This window comes from Struthio camelus, chromosome 5 (assembly GCF_040807025.1).
Source record: "Struthio camelus isolate bStrCam1 chromosome 5, bStrCam1.hap1, whole genome shotgun sequence".
Lineage (NCBI taxonomy): Eukaryota > Metazoa > Chordata > Aves > Struthioniformes > Struthionidae > Struthio > Struthio camelus.
Window position 1 is genome coordinate 67,937,696 of NC_090946.1, and position 22,396 is coordinate 67,960,091.

General features: G+C 34.3%; 1 protein-coding gene across 5 annotated transcripts in view; it reads right to left on the bottom strand.

The window, feature by feature from the left end:
- The window catches only part of ATG2B (autophagy related 2B), a 44,962-nt gene that overhangs the window by 21,638 nt on the left and 928 nt on the right, over window positions 1-22,396 (bottom strand). For 4 of the 5 annotated variants that reach the window (XR_011141638.1, XM_068946981.1, XM_009675457.2 and 1 more), the window contains exons 2-22: window positions 19,540-19,702; window positions 17,112-17,264; window positions 15,974-16,076; window positions 14,583-14,745; window positions 13,923-14,102; window positions 11,663-11,759; window positions 10,478-10,660; window positions 9,681-9,835; window positions 8,832-8,943; window positions 8,413-8,674; window positions 7,443-7,593; window positions 6,828-6,920; window positions 6,444-6,632; window positions 5,494-5,767; window positions 4,543-4,645; window positions 3,798-3,990; window positions 3,521-3,663; window positions 2,226-2,383; window positions 1,794-1,966; window positions 1,301-1,451; window positions 235-434 (exon numbers count right to left, since the gene is read on the bottom strand). Coding sequence is in view for 4 of the 5 variants with exons in the window: in XM_068946981.1 (XP_068803082.1) it covers window positions 235-434; window positions 1,301-1,451; window positions 1,794-1,966; window positions 2,226-2,383; window positions 3,521-3,663; window positions 3,798-3,990; window positions 4,543-4,645; window positions 5,494-5,767; window positions 6,444-6,632; window positions 6,828-6,920; window positions 7,443-7,593; window positions 8,413-8,674; window positions 8,832-8,943; window positions 9,681-9,835; window positions 10,478-10,660; window positions 11,663-11,759; window positions 13,923-14,102; window positions 14,583-14,745; window positions 15,974-16,076; window positions 17,112-17,264; window positions 19,540-19,702 (3,399 nt within the window). In the remaining variant the exon portion in view is untranslated. The remainder of the gene's footprint in view (window positions 1-234; window positions 435-1,300; window positions 1,452-1,793; window positions 1,967-2,225; window positions 2,384-3,520; window positions 3,664-3,797; window positions 3,991-4,542; window positions 4,646-5,493; window positions 5,768-6,443; window positions 6,633-6,827; window positions 6,921-7,442; window positions 7,594-8,412; window positions 8,675-8,831; window positions 8,944-9,680; window positions 9,836-10,477; window positions 10,661-11,662; window positions 11,760-13,922; window positions 14,103-14,582; window positions 14,746-15,973; window positions 16,077-17,111; window positions 17,265-19,539; window positions 19,703-22,396) is intronic. The other variant, XM_009675458.2, reaches the window with a different exon arrangement.

Here is a 22,396-nt window from a genome sequence, read left to right on the forward strand (position 1 = left end):
TATAACGTGGCCAATATAGCGAAGCATTGAAAGAATTAGTAAATTATACTGATACTTAAGTTTTACAATCCATCTAAAAAATTTTCATTTTAATAGAAAATTATAGTTTAAGAAAGAGTGGCTTTGAATTCATGGTCTCTTTACCTATGATCTTTGTAACCCCGTACGTAGTGCTTCCAGATAAACTGAGATAAGTCGAATAACTCATAAAAGCAAAAATTTGAAAACACAAACCTTTGTATTGCTCTCCAATTTATCTGACTGGATTTTAACTGCAACGGTCAGCATACTCAAACAGTCCACTCCCACACCATCTGAAGTAGTCCTACTAAGACCATCTTCTTCAGAAAAACAAATGGTTGGTTCTAACCAATGGGGACGTATTGTGCTGGGCAGTCGTACTTCAGACGAAGGGACAATTCCATCTACCAAACCTGTAGAGAGATTTTAGCATGAATTACCTAGTGCTTCAAAGCTGTTAACGATTTAAGAGCTAGGGAAAACCCTTTTCATTCTTATTGCCTCTAAAACGATTGTCATTACCACCACTTAATACTAGTCATGCACACCTACAACTACAAATTGGGAAGGGGGGTTTACAGATGATCCAATATTTAGAACCACAGTTCTACATAATATGTTGAATGTAACTTCAGTTTTTTACTTTTCTAACAAAAGTTGAAACCAAGGACAAGGGTCTTCTGTAGTTTACGTAGAGAGTTAGTAGCATGTCTCTTTTTTCATTTTATGAGACGGTGCCAGATTAACGTCTAAACACACAATAACTAAGCCTCACATTGACAGTCCACTGACTACTACTGATTCAGAGACAGTTGAAGGGAAAAGTTTTGAAGTTTAACTTTGGTGGAGTTATCAGCCATATAGACCACATAGTCAACTTAAAAGTCTTCACCTGCTGACTACAACTAGCAGCCTGAATGCCACTGCTGCAGACTCTGCTGCACCATTTTAAAAATCAAATAACCACTGAAACATAGGAAGTGAATACTTTTGCAATAGAAAATAGACCGTAGCTAAATTGTCAGAGGATCACAAAATCTGTAAAGACCAGCAGTTGCCAGGGTTGCAGACCTGCAAATTTAAGTTGAATAGTTAACTAAGAAAACATAGTTATCATTAAATTGTACTACTGTAGCAAATAGGAGCATTAGCCATGAACTCCAGCTCTGTTGTGCCAAAGGATGTACTATCAGAACAAAAAGACAGCGTTTCTCCTAAAGAACTGCAGACTCATCTCACCTCAAAATTATACCGAAAGCCACCTTAATCCTGTCCATACCTTGATGATATAAATTGAGGCTGCTAGAATGAAGACAAATGTAGTGTCTATCTTCAAAGCCTTCATATCTAGTCACACTGAAAAGTGAACCACTGTTGAATTCTAACCAGAATTCACCATATTTTCCTTCCAGTATATTTCCATCATCTTTCTGAAGGAAGAACAGGAAAGACAAAATGATTGTTTGCTGAGTTTGCTGCAACTAAAGATAGTCTAAAATAACATGACGTTCACTACCAAACACATATTTTCCTCCTTGTGTTTATTCTCATGTTAAATGTAAAGTAAGCAGAATTGCTAAAATATTAATTATGTAGCGTTATAGTCTAATTACATTACACTACAGTACTATCAAGATTACAGAATTATTCTAACGTTGTAAACACTTGCTCCTTCCAAAACACAGCATATACGTCATGAAGGGGTCCCACAGCCAAAACAACTTTTACACACAATGCTTGACTTCGCATATTATTTTCAGCTCGTGTCTCACCTTTACATCTGTGAATACTGAAACTAATCCATGAGTTACATTTAACAGAACAGAGAGAAAGCTTTGCGAGTTCTTATTCTGAGAGTCAAGCTTTTTCCTTCTGCGTGATCGATAGTTCGGATCAACTGTGGAATAATACTGTAGTGTTTCCTCCTCAGATCCACTCTCATCATCTATTAGATAAAATGGCAAACACATAACTTTGTTATCAGCACACATATTATGCCAATAGCTCATTGTTTTTCCATCTGTAATATGATTTAATTTCACACTTATACTTTATTTAATACAACGCTAATCTGTATTTTTCTTTCTTGGGATATGTAAATCTTTTCTTATAAATTTGTAAATTCTTTCCACTATCGGGTTAATCACTTCAGTCAACTATGCTTTGTACTATTATAATTATAAATGATTTATTAAATGTATTACCATAATGAATTGCAGATTTAAACTGACTAAAGCTGTCTTTACTGAAAGTATTGATGAGCTGGCTGGCCACAGATAGTCCAACACCATAAGAAAGGTTTTCAAACGTTTCTACAGGAGATGGAGCTGTGGGTTCCCACAACAACAAATCATTGCTGATCCTAGAAAGAAATACATTATTATTATTATTACTACTATATAAAATATATGATTATATTCCCATTTAATATATGGTCAGTTAAGCAGAATTTCCTTCACAGTTTTCATAAATTACAGGTAAACAAGGAAGAGAAAAGGTTCAAGAGTACGAGAAAGAATAACGTATTAATGAATAAAAGCATTAAATAATGAACAAAAATTTTATCCATAATTACGGTATGCACATATCAAAGCCCACCATTAGACAGTGTCATAAAACTCATCTATTAGTAGGTACATACAACCTCAGTAGGTTGGAGAGGAAAAAACCTTTATCTGTTGCATCAGTTTTCAAGCAAAAAGGCAGAAAACATTTTAGCTTTTTTTTTTTTTTTTTCTCAAGTGAGTCTGTGTCTCTTGGGGTAAAGATGCATATGACATCCAATTCAGATGTGCACTAACAGAACCTGTATGTTCAATAACCGGAATGTTCAAAGAAAGGCTCAGCTTTGCCATCTTTTTCAACTGTATCTCTTTATATATGTGTATGAAAGACATATATATATTTACACACACATATATATATGCCTCTCTTTCTGCCTGTATATATGTATGATTTGATATGAAATAGAAGGTATCTCTCTATATATATCATATACAGAAAGATATGTAGACAGCTTTGCGCATAAATAAATATATATCTATATATCTTTCATGTAGCTACTGTATAACTTATAGAGTCTTACTTTTTTAGATAAAGAATCAATGAATAAAAAGGGGGGAAAAAATGCATCCAACCTTTTTGAAGTATGATGACCTATTTATAAAGGAAAATTCACACAGATTTGAGTAAACTATACATTGTATACAAAGGTGCTTTCTGAATAGGTGCTTTCTTGAAAGCAATGGTCTATTTAACTTTCTCCTCTGTTCATGAAATCAGTCAAGCTGTCTTTTGCAGCTGGCAGCTAAGGCACGGATCAGATATAAGGCTCAGTAATACCTCTCCTATTAACTTAGAATTTATACAGCGCTTTACATCCTCAGAAAACTACACTAATGAGTTCCTGCTATAACTACTCATTCAATAGCTTTTATCAACAATAAACACAAGTAGAAGTACATACAGGTCATAATACCAAGTAAAGCATCATACTTGCCTATTGTAAAGTTTTTCATAAAAGCTTTTGTTTGGTAGAGTTAAGTGAACGTTTGGTAACATGAGTTCCAGTACATAATGAGAATTGCTAATTGTTTTGTCCTGAAACTCAGTCATTTCAACTACGTCTCCTGGCATCACCATCTGAAAGGAAAAAAAAAAAAAATGTTACTCTTAAGTAAGAATTATTTTGGGGACAGAAGATGCACATAAGGTAGAGAGAATATATCAATTCAATCTACAATGAGCCCAAAAGCAAGAACAGAACTTTATAGTACCTCTTCATTTTCAAACATGACCCTACGAGAAGAAAAAGGAGAAGGCTCTGGTCTTCTAAAATCACAGACATCCTTCAAAGAATGAGACCCTCCTTCCTCTTCTTCTTGAAAGTTGCTATCTCCTTCTTCTTCTTCTGCTGCTATCCTTTCCAGAATAGAGTGCACAGCTAGAGGGTTTATTTTCAACACAATCCTGACATTGGAGAAATTATGCAGAATAAGCCATTAGAGAATTTTTATACTGGTACGCAGCTACATCTCCTCTAGCTTTACTAGCTAGCCAGTAAACCCATGCAAAAAGCCAGCCAAAGACCTAGGAGACATAACATCTTTTAGTAAACAAATCCCTACTATCATGAACACAAACAAACAAATACTTTTAGGCACAAAGGGACACAGGAACAAAAAAAATGCAAGGCAAGGAAGTTTAGTCTCCAAAGGCAGACTAAGCAAAGTTTCCAGTCTATAATCACCTGCCTGCCTTTCACAAAAATTTCCTCAAACCCACCCAAAAACTATTACCCATTAAAACTGTTTTGCATTATTACAAATGGGGAGGTATCAACAGTTCTTGGGTTCTTTTAATAAAAGTACACATTCTTTCCTCGCAATTGATTTTTAAGAACATTTATGTCACAAGTTCCTTTTAAGTTAGAAAACAGTATTATACACACACACACACACACACACACACACACACAAAGAACCCCCACAACCTATGATGAAAAATGAAACACTACTTTACCGTGGCCAGTCAAAGTTGTCTGATGTTGTCATATCTCCATCTATGCCACCAGATACTTGAAAAAACTTTATTGGTGCCTCTGCTTTATCTTCTTCAAATGAACCTGAGCAAAAATAGATAATAGAAAAAATTAACCGATGAAAGACCTGCTAACTTCAGGTTTCCCATTCCTCAGGGTGGAGTCCAACAAGCTAATTGTGAACACTGCTAGCAAGATACTTACAGTGTGAATTCTGTCTTCTTTTGCAATGAGAATTGATATTTAATTTTTAGAAAGTAAAATGTTTTCACGTTCTCTTGTAGCTATCAGGAGTTAGAATACCAGATAGTTCTAATGCATAGGTATCTGCATTTACATTTATAGCATTACTACATTATGTCACATCCTCGAAAGCTACAAGGAATGGCAAACAAATCAATGAAGAAGGTCTCAAATACAGACCAGTCTGACAGATGTATTACTTTTAATATTTTTATGCCTCTAATATATTTCAAATTTTCTACATGACAGTCATGTAGGACATCATTATTCACTTTATTTCTAGACTAGAATTGGGATTGCTAATTTGCATAATTGCAGTCTCTCCCTATAAGCAATAAAATATATATCATAACACTGTGACAGAAATTGCAGAGACATCTTAAATCCAAACAAACTGATATAACAATATGACAGAAAATAACAGAAATATTAACTCAGGTTTCAAAAACAAGAAAATAAGCACTACACCTACATACATTAACCTCATTTTCTTGTAGCATTTCTTTGACTTAGAGTACAAATCACTAAACTGCAGCAAGAGATCTATGCTCCAAAATGCAAACGGAAAGAGATTCTCTGAAGAGAAAAGAAGTTAAAATAAATTCATAGGACAAGACTTTTGTCTCAACTAAGTAATCACTGGGAAAAATCAAAAAAAAAATATTTGAATATAACTTTAATATTCTTACCAGTTAGCTCTTTAAAGGTGAGTTCTAATTTAACTTGTTCAGGAGTTGACCCTCCTATAAACTCCGTCTTAAATTCCAAATCTGTAAATTCGAGATGAAGAATCTCCTTCTGAAGTGATTTCTTAAACCACGGTCCTCTTTCCTGATCTGATCGTAAGTCAGGTATTGGGAAGCGAACAGAGAGATTTAATGCTGGGGCAGTGACTTGAACTGAAACTCTACAGTTTGCAGGAGTATGTGAATCATCCAGAAAAACTTCAGCAAATGCTTTATGCTAAAAACAAAACAAAGTAAAAGAAAAACAATCCCGTAAATTAGAGAAAATAGCACTAAAAAACACTATAGGGAAAGCTTTTGATAACGTCATATCTAAAATAGGTTCATTTTCCTTATGTCAAAACACAGATATTAGGACCAGTTATTATTACTTTTTAGGATACACTTCTATTATTGGTACCGTTAAGATTTTGTTTAGTTAAAAGTATTTAAAAGAAATGCTAGAAATCTTTCAAAAGTGGCTCTCTGATTCTGTGTTTCTTTCACAAATTAGAGAGTAGGAGAACCAAACAGTACTGAGGAGCAGTTAGGAGTTACCATCTGTTAAATAAAACAATCCTATTGCTGAGAAGTGAGGAACTACTACCATGCATATTTTCCCCTCTCAGTAAGTCATGGCTTCCAGCTCCTGTCACTGACACGCGTCACTCCAAACCTCCGAGAGCGCAGCTTATTGCTGACTGTCATTCAAAAGAATCAAACTTCCAAGATACGACCATATTGATAAAAATTTTTCATGTTTTATAAAATTTTTAAATAAAGAACATTCACTGATGTCTGGACTCTATCTAGATAAAGTAAGTTTAGAGACTAGTTTTTCTGTCATCAATCAAAGATACCTCCTTCCTACAAAAATTCAGCATACAAATTAATCAATTTCATTTCTAACTTACCAGACTAATGTGTTTGTTGTAAGAAGTGTACATATGAGACGCCATCATCTCCACTGTAGTTAGTTTCTGAGGCTGAAGTAAAGAATTTAATCTGTCTACAATGCTAATATCCAGTTCACAAAACACTGGGCTTAACTTTATCTGTAACTCTGCTTTTTGTGGAACAGAACTTAGCCTCCCTTGACTACCCTGAAAAAAAAGTGGGGGGGGGGGGGGGGGGGGGGGAGAAAAAAAGCTGTGAAATCCTCAAAAACAATATAGTGAAATAAATTTTAAGAACAATTACTAAGGCCTCTCAGTTTTACAAAAGATATTTCTTCTGTTAACTTCAACAAAATTTAAGGATACTACATAGGAACTTGGTGTTTTTATCTCCCACTTTACCTGAGGTCCTCTATTATCTGAGTGCTTATAATGAAGCTGAAGGCATGGCATAGCATGGGAATCATTTTCTTCTTCAGAATGAAATGTCAGCAGCTATAGCATAAAATAGAGTTTAAAAGAATTAATGGGTAAGGAGGAAAAAGTAGCCACTGGAAAAGACATTTTACCTAGACAAGACAGAAGGTAATTGCACAGTCAAGTTAGAAAACGGAGCCCTAGCCCAACTGCTAGTCAATCCAATTGGTCAGCCGTTTTACTGGACCCCTCCGATCATCAAAAGAGTTGGAACTGAAATCATCACCTAAAGAAATTCTTCCATTGTTTTACTCCATAGGTTTGTTTTGGAAAATTTTTAGTCTAATACCAGTCTGTGTTAACTGTAAATTTAAACTGTAATTTAAAATAGAAGTACACTATTGAAGTTTGACTACTTAACGCTATTCGCGTCAGGTATGATACCAGCCTGGTTCACTATTTGAGCCTGCAATTAAAATATTAAGCTGCATCTTAAAGCCACATAGCTACTGAAACTTATAACTACTTAAAAGTCTTAGCATTTTCAATTACATAATTAAATTTTCTTTTCTGTAAAACTCTCCTGTATTGTTCACCTACCTCTGTATAGTGGGGCTGAATGGAATTAGAGTCAGTAGAGAAAAGGCATTCCAGGAACTCCATCTCCCCAATGGATAAATCAGTACTAAAACTTCGAGAGGCAGACCTTTGTCTTTGTTCGTAAGAGAATTTGATGCCAGTACCTATAAATCTATCACAAAAAGTAAAGATTTAAATATGTACAAAATTGCTACAATTTCTTCAAAAATTAAAAAATAAAAAGGATTTTCTAATTATTATATTCTAGCACTGACAAGAGAGATAAACGAACTCACTTACGATGCATATTCAAAACAATGGGCAGTGTAGAGAAACTTATATTCTACCTTATACATCTAACTTTAGGTGCAATTCACCTAAAGCTGAGCATCTAACATCCTTATGTGGACCATGAAAGAGTTAAATGCCTCAGAAAATCTAGATTACATGCAAAAAGTAAAAAAGATATATGGTCCCATAAATATGCTATAGCATGCAAAGTACTGAGAGAGTACAAACTCCTGGAAAAACTGTTTCCTGACTAACTTTATTATCTTGCTCACACTTGCTTCATATTCCTACTGATAACCTATTTTGCATTAAATAAAAAACTAAGCTCCTCCAAAAAGAAACCCTTTTGTTGTCATAAAAATGGCCCTGTAAAATATATATATTTATGAAGAAATCCTTTACGTCATTGTCCTGAATCTGTAGATTTGTGTAGTCAAAACTGCCCCTAATTTGATCCAAACATCCTAGAAAAGACTTAGGTTGAGTTTTATGCTTATCCTTCCCCCCCCCCCCCCGCCCCCGCCCAAAACAGTCTAGGATAGCAGGTTTCAAAATTCAATACTTTTTTGAAATTAACAAAAAAGTCTAACGCAGTTCAAGTATTAAGTGACAAAATCCCAATGGACATGAACTTAATTTATTCAAGCCTATTTAAAAGATATTTTTTCTTTGTGAGATTTATTAAGAAGCAAAGTTATACCTAAGGTGATCATGAGAACAAGCTTCTGCAAATACTTCTCGGAAGGACAGAAAATCTGCTGATGAAAACTTAACCGGCTCAATCTTTTCTATTCGGGTAAAGAAATCCCGAGCCATTGGTGTCAACGGGTTAAGATTCAGTGAACTTTCAGGTGGGGGTAAAGGGTCAATATGAAGTACAGACACTGAGAAAGTTCCCACTGCCAGTCTAAAAAGAAGCTCAGGTCTGGATTCATCCACTGAAACAGATCTGGATGGAACAGCTGAAATACAAAATTAAGTTCAAGTAATTTTTCAGTAATAACATATACATAACATCATCTCACTTGTGATTTTTATTTCTTTTCACTAAGTTGATGAATAACAATTTATTTCAGGAATTATCTAGGGATCAGAATGCAAAACTGCATTTTAACTTACATGTCCTTCTTAAGGAAGCCTGGTGAACCATGTTGGCTGTATGCGAAGAACCTCTTGGTGGTTGTAGTTCTTGTTTACTACGATCAAGAAAATCACCCCAAGTTGGCTGAAGCTAAAAGAGAAATACGTATGATCTTAAATTTGCGAAACAGATTTTTACAAACATTAGATCTAACATAAAAATAAGGTAAAGGAAGAAAACAAGACGACAGCGTGAACAATCAACAGCATGCCATTTCAGGGCATGTTAACACTAAATTATAAAACCTACACATGCTTTACTTTGGGCTACACTCTTTAATTCTGTGATAACCTTACACAAATATTTTTAAAGCAAAATAAAGTTGCTCCCTCAGTGAGTATATGCTCTCTTCTTTCTCTGTAGAAAGCACAACTGTTGTCTACAGTTCTCATTAAGCAAAACACCTGGTACATAATTGATTTGAGAAAGATGGACACATTAATAGAATACTTCATTACAAAATCATTGTATTAACGTATTGAGGACTTTCCATTGTCACTGACCTTGCAGTCTATATTAAGAAAATCCCAGATATCTAACTTTCAAGGCATTTGAAAACATTATTTCCTGTCTTGGTAGCCAAACAGTTAAGAAACTTTCTAGCGCAGTATTCCCTTGCAACTACGGAAATAACGTACACACACCTGTACACTCGCAGGGCAGTTATAGAATGATTTTAGGCCTATAAATACACACAGAAAGATACTAGACAACACAACTGTCCTAGAATTTTGCAATACTTCTTCATATTGCAAAGCATATTTATGCAACAGTTTCAGAGAAAAATACTTATTCCAAAAAGTTTTTAAATGTACTTAAGACTATACCACTGTAGTGCTCAGTGGAGATCCTGCTGGTGTAGTTGTATATGTACTGGTTAGAGACAAGTCTAGATCCATAGTTGGAGGGTCTCCAAGAGGTGGAAGGGAGGAAAGGCTGTGAGACATGTCCATTTCAGCCATTGAGAAGAAAACTTCTTCTTCTAATGAGAACCATAGATATCAAAATGTGAGTTGTTTTCTAATGAAAAATATTAACTATAGTTTTAACAGAAATGTATTTGTAACTTCAGAAATCCAATTGCTGGACAGAACATTAACCAGCTAAATTTATTATTTTCAGTAGTTTCAAGTTCTCTCACACCGAAGCTGGCAGTAGATAAGAATAGGAATATAAAAACACTAAAAAGCTATTAAATACTAAAAACCTTATCAAATGCTCCCCTTTTCAGGTTCATGTTGGCATAAATTTATATACTGTCCATTTTCATGTAAAGATCAGTAAAGAAATTATGTAAACAAGAATATAAATATCAGAGTAATAAAGTTATTACTCTATATTTATTTTTCTTAATCATACATTCAAAAGTATGTCACTGCATGTGTATTTACCCTGCTGTACATTAACGTACAGACTATTGAACAGTTTGAATGAAACACTGAATCTAGTCTAAGCCGATATCTAGGTTAGGCCTTATTTAAAAGTATTATTCACGTCAGATAACGAATTGTTCTTTGTCAAACTTCTTTTCATAATTTATTAAGAAAGATTAAAAGCTAGGCAACCAATTTGTACAGTCTTAACAACAGGTTGTTTGCTATGCTGCATCATCTTTGATACTTGCCACGACTAGAAGGTGTTCTGGCAGTCTCCGTCTCATAGAAGCTTTGCTCAGACGATGCTCCTGCAGATAAAGACTCTTTTCTTAAATAACGTTTCAACTCCATCTGAATCCGATATTCATCTTCCTGTTGCATTGGCCGGTTCTTCCTATCTTTATTTGACAAGTCTATCCTGCTTAGGCTCTCTGAATTCAATAAAAAGGATACAAAGCTCACTGTTATTTCCTTACCAATATCTCATGCAAATTCAACAATGAATCTAAAATATAACCAACTATAAAAAATATACATGAATATTGTATATATCCATATCCTTTGTTGTTCTGGAGACTACTCTCTCTGCAACATTACTTCTAAGTCTCAAGAGAATCTTTTAAGGTCATCTGTGCAGATGTGTTTACAAATGATATCAGCATATATTTCTCTTCTAGGCTGGCTTTAGAGACTAGCAGATGCAATTTCGAGAAAACGTTTCTAATAAGAAATCATGAAATTGCAGGCTCTAACATGACACAAAATGGGAAAGTGTTTTAACACTTTCAATTATATAAAAACAACAAACAAAACTGGTAAAACAAACAGATTAGCATCATTAGCAGAATATCAAGCATCTACCTTAGGACATGACAAATATGCTCAAAAAATATTAATTATCTATCCAAACAATGAATGTTGTTGCACCTATATATATATATAATACATATACCTCATCCTGCTGTAGTGCAACTACAGTGTCGATTATTTAGAAAATATCGACAAAATAACTCAATCACTATTTTGTGTGTTTTCTATACCTTTCTCTATAGCATAATTTAGAGAAGGAAGTAGACTGCTAGGCCTTTCTGGTCAAATGGAAGCTACAAGAACCAAAACTGTTTTGACCTCCTGACCTTCTCCAACTTCCCTTTCCTCATTTTCCCGATCTCTTGTCCTAGTCTATGTTCACTTGTCAAGCCTTTTTTATTACCTAGATTTTCCTCGCAAACATGTACAGTGCGCAAGTGAAACCAGTAACTGGGTCTAGCCCTAGTCAGAGCAGCTGCAACATATTTTGCTAAAAACAGATATAAATTAATAGCAATCTACCATAACAATTATTTTTTTCTATTCAAATAACTTGTTTATCTGCAAATTTCCTTTGCTGTCCACCTAAATACTTATTTAACATTTACAGAACATGCACTTGCCTGGTCCAGCGATAGCTGCTACCATGTCCAACAGAAGATGTACCTGCCGTGGTGACAGAAATAGATGCACAGAGTCTATGTGTCCATCTAAATCCAGCTTAAAAAAAAAAAGGTAGATAGATCTGATTTTCATGAACACTGAACACTTAAAGAAAATTTCTTTAAAACTCTCCAATCAACTATGAGCCACTGGTGTACAGCTCCACTCCACGGTATAAAACAGCTGAATCCCTAATCTTTCCTCTTTCACTGTTTCTATTATCTGTTCTATGCCTCTTTTACACGAACTACAGATTTTGTTGTTGTAAAGGATACAGCCATTCCTGCAATATCTTCACCTTCCTTTAAACATCAACAGCTTGAAATTTAACTGTATATTGCTTCCAACTTGGAGATCTTGGTAGCTTGGCAGGATAATTGCAGATGTGCCACTGACAGTTTATTTGCTTATAATAAATACACAATTGCCTAAAAGTAAAATCGAAGGTGACCACTATGCTGCCAGCAGTTTTGCTTCTTTAACAATTCCAGAAGTAAGCAACAGTATAAAGTCAGTATTATGCACTAAAAACAAAATACTGAAATCAGCACCCTCTGAAGGAGACCTTAAAATTTGCAAAGATTCTCTTCAGAACTTCTCTTTACTGCTCAATTAATATATTTATAAACCTTCTTCTTAAACAGTGAAATGTTTCCAGAAGTCTAATCATTTTGATATGGTATACACAAAAGCAAACTACTTTTCATCCTTTAAGAGCAGTTTAAGCTAAATTTATCTTCAGGACTTAAATAGATTTATTTTTCAAGAGCAGAGTCCTGTATGCCCAGATGCTCATCCACTCATCATTATTAATCACGAAAAAATAGGCACACTGGATGATGCATTTATATGAAAGTTAGCTTTGCCTACATAGACCATAAGGGAATGTTTATCTAAAAAGTGAAAAGAAAAATGCCCGATTAGTTAGGTGCACACAGTCTCCTACCATCTTTTCCTTTCTTTAGGAAAAGCGGGAGAAGAATCAAATTATTTAAGTGTGCATCATACTTGACATGAATTGATACACTGTTTTGCATAATTTACATGCTTGAAAAAATATTCTGATCAAAGGTGTTCCAACCTAGTTTAGTTTCCATATTTAAAAAAGGTAAACTTAGACAAAGCAATATAGTATCTGTTGCCAAAAAGGCATTATTTCAAGGATTTCTTAACTACGTAAACAGAAGTTATAAAGACTGACTAGCAATTGTCGGACCTAACATAAAACTCTCTACTGCAGTGGAAACTTTCTGCTTTCTGTAGAACATACTGCACTATAAAAGACAGATCAATAACCAATTTTAAGACTGGAGACAAGGGGAATATATTTATACAACATTAGTTACGTATTCAAACATTTATAAAATCATTTTCCCCCTCCTTTGTTTCCTTCAGCTTTACGTAAAAGTGCAATAAAATATTAGTAGCTTCTAAATATATATTATTTGATTTGCTATAAATTTGAATGTAATCATTCAAAAGTAAAAATGCTCAAACTAGTTTTATAATGCTGCAACCTAATTAATCATTTAAGAATTATATTTCATTGTTGAATAAATTATATCCATTTAAAACAAAAATGATTTTAATCAACCATTTAAACATTGCAGACCTACTGACAGAGTCAGTAATTCACAATGCTACAAAAGAAAAAGATGGATGAATAGCAGTAGGAGTTTCATTAGAAGAAAGCAATTCTCTCAGGAGTTACTACAATGCATAAATTCAGTCCATCTCCAAGATATAGATTCTCCTTTAACAGATTTCAGTATATCACTTGTACTTTTGAAAGTAGTTTCAATTAACTGTCCAAATATCTCCCCACATTCCTTTTGCTGTTCACTTTGCATGGTATAGCAACAGAGCAAACATACCTGCCTACTAAAAAAAATTAGACCCATAAACTCACATTTGACTGATCCTTCATTAATTTTTAAGTACGCAAATCCCCTGCCCATGATGTACTTGTTAACAGAGGAAATGTGTATACTTTTCCTACATTTTGTGCTATAACCTTATACCGCCAATGTAAAGATGTCTTAAGACGTATATACTGGTTTTGAATGCAGAGATTCTTCAGCTTTCCCAGAGAACTAGGACATTTAATAATAAAATAACTCTGTCCCCTTAAGAATCTTCTAGCCTTTTTTACGCAGTTAAAAAAAAAAAATCCTACATGACTATATTAATTTAGTTAAAGACCATGAGAGCATGACTAACCTTAGCTCCAGGAAGTACTTCATTTTGCTTTAGCGTTAGGCTCAGCTCCATTCTACCAATCAGCTTACTGATCTGTACAGGGTCAGAAGGAGTAATTTCTGGCAAGTTTCGTGTTAACTGTGGGTGTGGCTCATAAGTGATTTTTGGGTTCCAGCTAGGTGAAAGCTTTGGTTCAGTTGCCTTAAAATGTTAAGGAGAAAGGAATAAGAACGTATCCCAATTCTTGTCAAGAAGCCTAAAACACACATTTCAAATAAATTTATCACAGAAGTGATAGTTTTACTCAAATATAAATTTGTCAGGAGTACTAAGAAACATATTATTCACCACGAAAGAAACAAGGCACGCAATCTGAAACATCAGACCTTTGAAAAGAAGTAATGCATGTTTCCACAGAACACTGAATTTTAGTCGACTTTCACGCATTACAGTTGCGACCAGATTCCACTGCAATACATCTTAAGTTTAGCTCTGTCCTAAAGTCACCATTTCTTTCCCCCTCCTCAAAAATCAACAGGAATCAATCATGAAAAGTTATCTAACACAGCTCTAAGTATAAGTTCAATTCCTGTATCTTTCACAATGAGTCTAATACGTGTGTGTAACAACATATTCTATCGCTGATCACTTTACATCCTTACATAACCTATTTAATTTTACCAGCTGTGTAGCTGAACACACTGGGGAGGACTTTGCTGAAGCAGGAAACTCATCCCAGAAGAAAGAGACACCTGAGAGCTGAAGTAACTTGTGAGCAAATGCTGTAGGCTGATGCACATTAATTCCAGAGCATTCATCAGCAGTTTCATCACAGTACATAGTTCTGGGAGACAAAAGCAAGCAAACAAAGACGGTATGAACAGCATGCAAATTTTTACCTTTATGGTGATATTTCGCTTCTGATCTAAGTTTTTACATACTCTTTTTCTTCAGACTATTTATAATGCCGTTGAACTGTCCTGAAATCAGAAACCACTACTCTCTGTGAATGGGTGGAAAACTTGAATTTCTACAGGACGCCACACGACAACTGCAACATGCCTCCAGTGTAAATACACTCTAGCACTCATGTCTAATTTGATCAGGAAGTAAAGAGTCTGACGTACACTACTACATATGTTTCCATTAGGATATACACAATTCTTGCTTCAGAATGTAAGCTTTTGCAAAATCTGCCATCTAATATTTTTATGATGCTTAAAAGTACCACTTCAAGGTAACACTGTGCCAGAATGAAAGATTTTTACATTAGAATACTGAGGAACAGCATAAACAGTTAACTCTGAAAAAGATTCAAGTCTCCACATAACAGGATTTACAGCGGAAAAATACATCTACTTTCCCATAAATAAAACATATCAAACGTGAAAAATAACATGCCATTTAACAGTTTGTTTCAGTCTAGTTTTAAAGTGCAGAAAGGGAGAAAGGTTTTGGGAAGGGATTTCTGTAAGAAAATTAATTAAGAAGTGTTACTGAACACACAGCTTGAAATTTATAAATGTTTGCTTAAAAACAAATATAGTGCATTAGTATTTCTCAGTAAGAATCTGTTTTATTTATGCAAAGCATATTGAAAACAAAAGTATGTTTACACTATCCCATTGGTCAAAGGAATACTTTAAGAACACGTACAGCGTTGAAGTTCAGAGCATTTACAGAATATATGTGGGTTCTTCTGGTAGCTCACAGAAGACCTACATTTCTACAGTTTTTAATTTTGTTCAGGACTGTTCAAGTATGTTCAAATACAAGAGAAATTTCTAAGATATTAAATGCCCTTTGAATAATATCCACTGGCTTTTGAATATTTGAGAATTGTGTTCATTAACCATCTTTGGAAAAATCTGGAACTCTTCTAAAGAATCTGATGATTCTTCAAGTTAAACATTTTAAGTGGAAGTTGAAGGGAGATTGTGTTCACTGGCACGATAAGAAAAGGGGGGGGCGCTCAAGAGCTAGTGGCTAATCATATATTAAGAATATGCACACATGTGTATCATATGTATTGTACATAAAGGTGTTAAAAAAATTTTTAAAGAAACATTTACCTTTCAATTCGGATTTCAAGTGCAGTTCCACTTTTTGAGTTTTCCGGCACATGTTCAATTCGCAAAACAGTATCTAAAAACGTAACTTTCACTCTTCTTAGAACTTAAATGAGAAAACAGAAAGATAACACATAGGCAGTTAAGTCAAGTTACTGAGTGATGACTTTTATAAACCAAATGAAAAACTGTTTTCAATTAGGGGAGATCTCAATATTTATTTCAGTGGAAACTTCAGGGAAAATTTTTATTCAGTGGAAACAGTTAAGTTTAACAGCATAACAAGATTTCAAGTGACAATGTAAGTTCCTATTAAATGTCTACTATGCATATCCATAGGATTCAATGGAGCTTTAATGCATAGACATTTGAGCAAGTCAAAGCTCAGGTTAAGTTGTTTATATGGCTCAGTGTGAACAATCCTCAGAGAAAGTATCTGCTTCATTGCATCAACATGTCTGAGTTCATAAACTTTGGTGTAGCACCACATTGCTTTGGCTGGCTGCTTCTTATTTCTAGATCCCATTTTAAATGTTTACCTTAGTTCAGATATTTCAGCACTGTGCTCTCCACCACATCATGTGGTATTGAGCCTTTAGTTTATTCCACTTAAAGTAAACAAAACCAATAAAGCAAGATGAATCATTAAGTTGCTAAAGTGCACCTAATAACATGGTGAGAATATTATGAAGCATATGTTGTTACAGGGCAGCTTTGTGTAAAAACAGCCCAAAGAACTGTTCTGTTTTCCTCTCAAGAGCCTCAACAATAAAAACAGTCTAAGTTTATATGAAGAACACATCCAAAGCACAGCCAAAACTACGGCATCTTGCCAGCCATTCAAACACAGATGTATCTGGATTTCTTCTGGTGTAAACCTATTTCAGTCTGGCTTCAAAGAAGGGTTCATTCTGTCCACTGAGTAAAGAATATATCTATTTTTATATATGTGAGCTTTTTTCCCCCTTTGAAAATAGGAACAATTATCCTGCCCTCCTGTTTAAATTTTACAAGGCATGGTAGCGAATGAGAATTTGTGAGAGAAGTTATACCAAATGAGATCCAATTTTGTAAGACTAAGGCACACTATAAGCTGATTTAATTCAAGATGTTCATTCAAATCTGCACAATAAACTCATACCTGTTTCAATAGTTTCTGCAAACTTCTCGAGTCCTTCAAAAGGCTGGGACCCTTCTCCTTGTTCATCTGTCAATTTTTGACTAAGACATTCTTTTGCAAGTTGCATACTACTGGTCATAAAACTTGACCAATACATAGGCTCAGATCCAGATGCTGTAGAGCAAGAGAAGTCTTAATATATTTGACTGTGAGCATTTTAAAAAAAACAAAGACAAAATCAAATAAATAATATCTTTGGCACGTTTAGAAAAGAGTTGACAGCTAAATAAGAAATCATACTTAAAAATGAATTTAGTTACACTGCCTCTTTATGGATTTTACTATTACAAAATGGCTTTAATCTTATTAGATTGTATTGATAAGATTCTGGTATTTGAAAATGTAGTACAAACAAAATAAAACCAGAGTTCAGCAGAACAAACCTTCAGCACTTAAATGAAGTGCTTAAAGGTTTAAATACATCAATTTCTAACAGATACTTTAATTACACCAGCATGCTTTTGCATGTAAAACCAGCACAATGAAATCAAAGAAATAATTTTGGTTTTTAAGAGTTATTTTAAGGTGTCTACTTCCATTTGAAATAAATTGTAGACTGGGAAAGAATAAGCAAGGTGTAAGATGACATCTTACCCGAGAGCACAACTTAACTAAACCTAAGTTAGATCTCAAGTAAAACATGTTTGAAATGTCTAACACAGACCTGAGATAATAGCTTTAAAACAATTTATTAGCAATATGAGAGCACAACACATATTAAGACGGACATGCTTTATTTCTGCATGACTTTTAAAGCAGTCTACCTTTAAATTCTAACTTTAAATTTAAATTCTAGAACTTTAAATTCTAGTCTAGATTAACATATGCTTTTATATCTTTACAAATGAATTAAATATTAGGAGGTCAGGTTTACATTTATTAGCCATCAGACTAACTTAATTGAAAGTATACTCCTACATAAAGCCTATTGTGAGCCCATACTATAAATCTAGAATGGAAAAGGTAATCGGCTTCAAATATAACTCTAGTACAGACAAATGAAAGCAAGACTAGCACAAATACAAAAGTTTTAAATAGACTAAGTGTTCCAATTTATAATTTAGGTCTAGAAACATCTATGTGGCTATAAAAGCTTGATAAAATCAGCATTGTATTTTTTCTACTGTATTACAAAGCACTTTGATGCAAAGATAACTGCATGGATGCAAGTGAATACATAAAGCTTTCTCCTAACGGACGGGGGCAGGGGAAAGCACAATCAGTGAAAAATACTACCTGAAACTCTAAGAAATGGTGGTAACGTTTACAAGTGGAATAAGTGGCATGACAAGCTAATAAACAAACATGCAGATTTCCAGCTCCTTTTTGCTTCAATAGCAAACTGAAGGTCACTCTTCCAATGTAAGATTATTGCTCTCAAAGAGTGGTAGTAACAATGAGCAGGTAAGCAAGTTTGCTCACAACTTAGTTCCAGTTAAACAAATAAGAATGAAATGCAGTGCAAGTGTAAGTAACTGACTTTATTACAACTACTTAAAAGTTACTTGGAAAAGGAAGAAAAATAGAATTTAGGCAGTTTTTCACATCTTTATAACGTACTAAAAGCAAAATATTTTCTTCCATTACCTCTATACCAGAAAAAAAGAAAACAAATCCAATTCCTTCAGACATCCATCCAAACATTTCCACCCATTAGGAATAACTAACAGCTCCCTGTGTGATATAATACATTTTAACAGAATATCTAGAGGTTTGATAGTGAAAATTTACCACCAGGACAGTCTAGTCTAGATCAGCATTATATGACACAAACAAGCTCAAAGAGCTCAGACAGTCCTCTCAACATTATTATCAAAGATATTAAGTCTTTACAGTAGTTAAAAGCCATCATTTTAGAACATGGTAGCAATTAAAACGTATTAGGTGTCGCCCAAATATACAAAAAGATGCACCTTCCACCCTAAAGTTGCTGAAGAAAGCCAAAACCCCGCTGTAACTCCCCTCATAGTCTCACGCTATTGTGTTATACTACTGTCACGTAACAGCCAAGGTCCACAGACACTAACATTGACTAACAGCATTTGACATACGACACCCACAAAACCTGGCTAACAAAAACTTCCTTCTACACAAAATTTTAAAGTATTATTTTCACTTCAACGCGTCTGAAACAGTTTGGAAGAAGGGATACAGTAGTAGGAATTTTATAAACTTTTAGTTATTTAATAGAATAACAACCAACTGATGAACACTTGAGAATGGGTTTTTTTTGTTTGGTTGGCTGGTTTTTTTAATATTCTCTGCTGCTAATGTACCTAAGTTAAAGGATGCTTTAAATAAGGCAGAAGAACTGTCTAAAGCAAGCATAACTTTTGCCTTTGAAAAACTATAAAGAATTTCCTTAGGAAAAATGAAAAAACAAGCATACTAAGCCTTGGTCTTGGCCTGAAGACCATCTCCAATCCTTTTACTTCTAACGCACAGTTATCCTGCAGCAATGACCCCCATGGAACAGATAAAGAAATCGACTGGATAAAACCATCCGTGACTTCCAGAGGTGCATCTGCAGACTCCAGGATTTCATTCAGACACTAAAAGAAGAGAATCGAAAAAGTCACTCCCATAATCTGAGTATTATAATAACAAATGGAACATACGGAAGATATCAGAAAAGGAATTACACTCAAACAATCAGTAAAATGGTCATTTCTCAGTATTTTATTCTATCATAATTTGTTTCATGCTAATTACTGATCTTTCAATGTAATACAGATTCATCTGTGGATGGCTGTATAATCTGTGCTTTTGCAATACATCAATTTCTACTATCTTGCTGTAATAAATAGCACAGCAGTGGCACAAACCCGTCTATTCTTTTCCTGATATTTCTTGAAGAAAGCTGAAAAACAGCTGACAGTAAAAATGCAAGAAGTATCTAGTTTCTGTGGCAGTAAAAATGCAAGAAGAAACTAGTTTCTGTGGCAAGAGCATTTCCTTGGACTACAATTTCAATGTAATACCCATTTGACATTTCTCTGTGACAATGGAACCAAATAATCCCTTTTCACTGTATTTCATACATGCCATTTCTAAATCAAAGTATAATGACTTCAAAGTAATGCTCAGCACTAATAAGAAAAAGTAAAAATCAGAACTCAACTGCCAGACAAGTATTCTATAGACACTGTTCCTTTATCAGAGCCCTTTACAGTAACATTATAAATAAAGCTACAAACAATCAAGTTGCTCTAAGAAATACAGCATGAAGTGAAATGAATGAGAAAAATGGAATATTTGTTCTGAAGAAGTAATGCAGGGTTTGTTTGTTTGTTTGTTTTTTAAATTAACATTTTCAACAACCTTTTCAGTTCTGGAAAACCCTCTCAGAAAAGATTCTATTTTTGCACTGTATAGTTTTCACAACAACTTCACAGAGGTAAAAAGGCCTGTTTGCCAAGTAAACACATATACTTAGAGGAAAAAAAAAAATCCCTGTAATTTGTGTTCCTAATGAAAAGTTCAGTAATCTCCATTTTAACTAAGTAAGCACTTTGTATGCTGTTCAAACAGCATAAAAATCAATCTAAATCACACATCAAGCTTTGTGAGTGAAACTTTCTAATGTTGACAGAGAAAATGAAATTCTTCTGTCCCCAGTTATAATTCCGCATCATGCTAATTTGTAGCTCTTGCTTAGAGTCCTAATAACTTTGCTTTTAGTATGTTTAGGTTTTCTAGTTTCTGTTCCACAGTCCATACAAGCAATTAAAAAAATGACACCATCCTTAAAGAAACATAATCTGAAAGAGCTTCATGATAAAGTTATTTGAGAATCAAATAATAGACTAAGATTCAGTGACATTAAAACTGTATTTGGATTTACATGTAATAATTACAGAAATGGCAATAGCATCTGATAAGGCAAAAAATTAATGATACAGCAAGAAAATTGTGATATTTGAAAATATCACATATTTATTTAAATTACTTTAGCCTTTACAAATTATTTTTTCTTTAAAAGCAAGTAAGTTAATTCTCAAAACTATTTTTGAATAAATCTGAGTAAATCAGACCTCTTTTTGCCACCAATATGCATAGCAATAGAAATTCAACTATTTTACTATGTTTCTTATTATTTTGAAATAAAAATTTATTGTCTAAAAGCAAAAAATTCAAATACTTTATAGCTAGAGTCACAAACAACCCTACTGTTCCTGTAAAGTAATGATTACAGCATCCTAAGTGAAATTTTAAAACTGAGGCACTATCTTCACATCAGGACTTGTTCTCACTTTGACTGAAAGCCTTCAGTTGGAATCAAAGTAACACTGTAAAGAGTACCTACAGCACTATTTGATGTGCGCTGAAACTCAACCACAAACACCATGGATTACATTCTGATTTTTACTGAATAGTTCAGGTCCCAGGAGCCAAAGAGGTTACATGAGAATACCTGAGGCCACTAAGGTATCTCTATGATTGGTAAACACAAGTACAGCACTGGCTAAAATATCTACAACGTTAGGATGAACAAAGTATCCACAGAACGGATAAGATAATGTGCAAAACTACCGCCATCATGGTGATTCATAGAAAACAAGCTTACAATGACTAGGGGGAAAAAAGGAGCTGTAATACTTCCGCAACATCTGCTTTTGCAATCTGTCATACGTTAAAAAGTCACGTGCAAAGAGCCACTAACATGTAGTGCTTTCTTTGCAAGACAGAGCAAAAAACGCTGATCTCCAAATCGAGAAGGTAACCTAAGCAGTACTGTATATACATTTACTTACTGAGGATGTATATTTAACTTCATTTAGTACTATTCACAACTGCTACTGCTTCAGAGTACTTATATTTGAAATAATGTTTGACTACTGAAAATGGCTCTGAGATCCACTAGAGGGCATTGCAGTTCTATTAAAGCATGACAGCCTTCCTTGCTTCCTACAGAAAACAAGCTGCAGAGCCAGGAAAACAAAAACACGCGCACGCACAAACACACAATGGTGAGCATTTCTGCAAGTATCTTTCTACTGCCACTCCCAGGTATTTTTTCAAACAAACGACTGGTAAAACATTATATATAGTAAGAAATGTGTTTTGAAAATAGTTTGTAAAGCAGTAAGCTTGTATAGCTAGTTCATCATCTCTGCTATCCTGGAAGTCAATGACTGACACACACAAGTACATAAGGCTCCTTATGACTGCAGCTTGCCCAGCAGGTAGAATTCAATAATATCGGTAATTCAGCCAAGAAATTTTACAAAGCACTTACAAACATG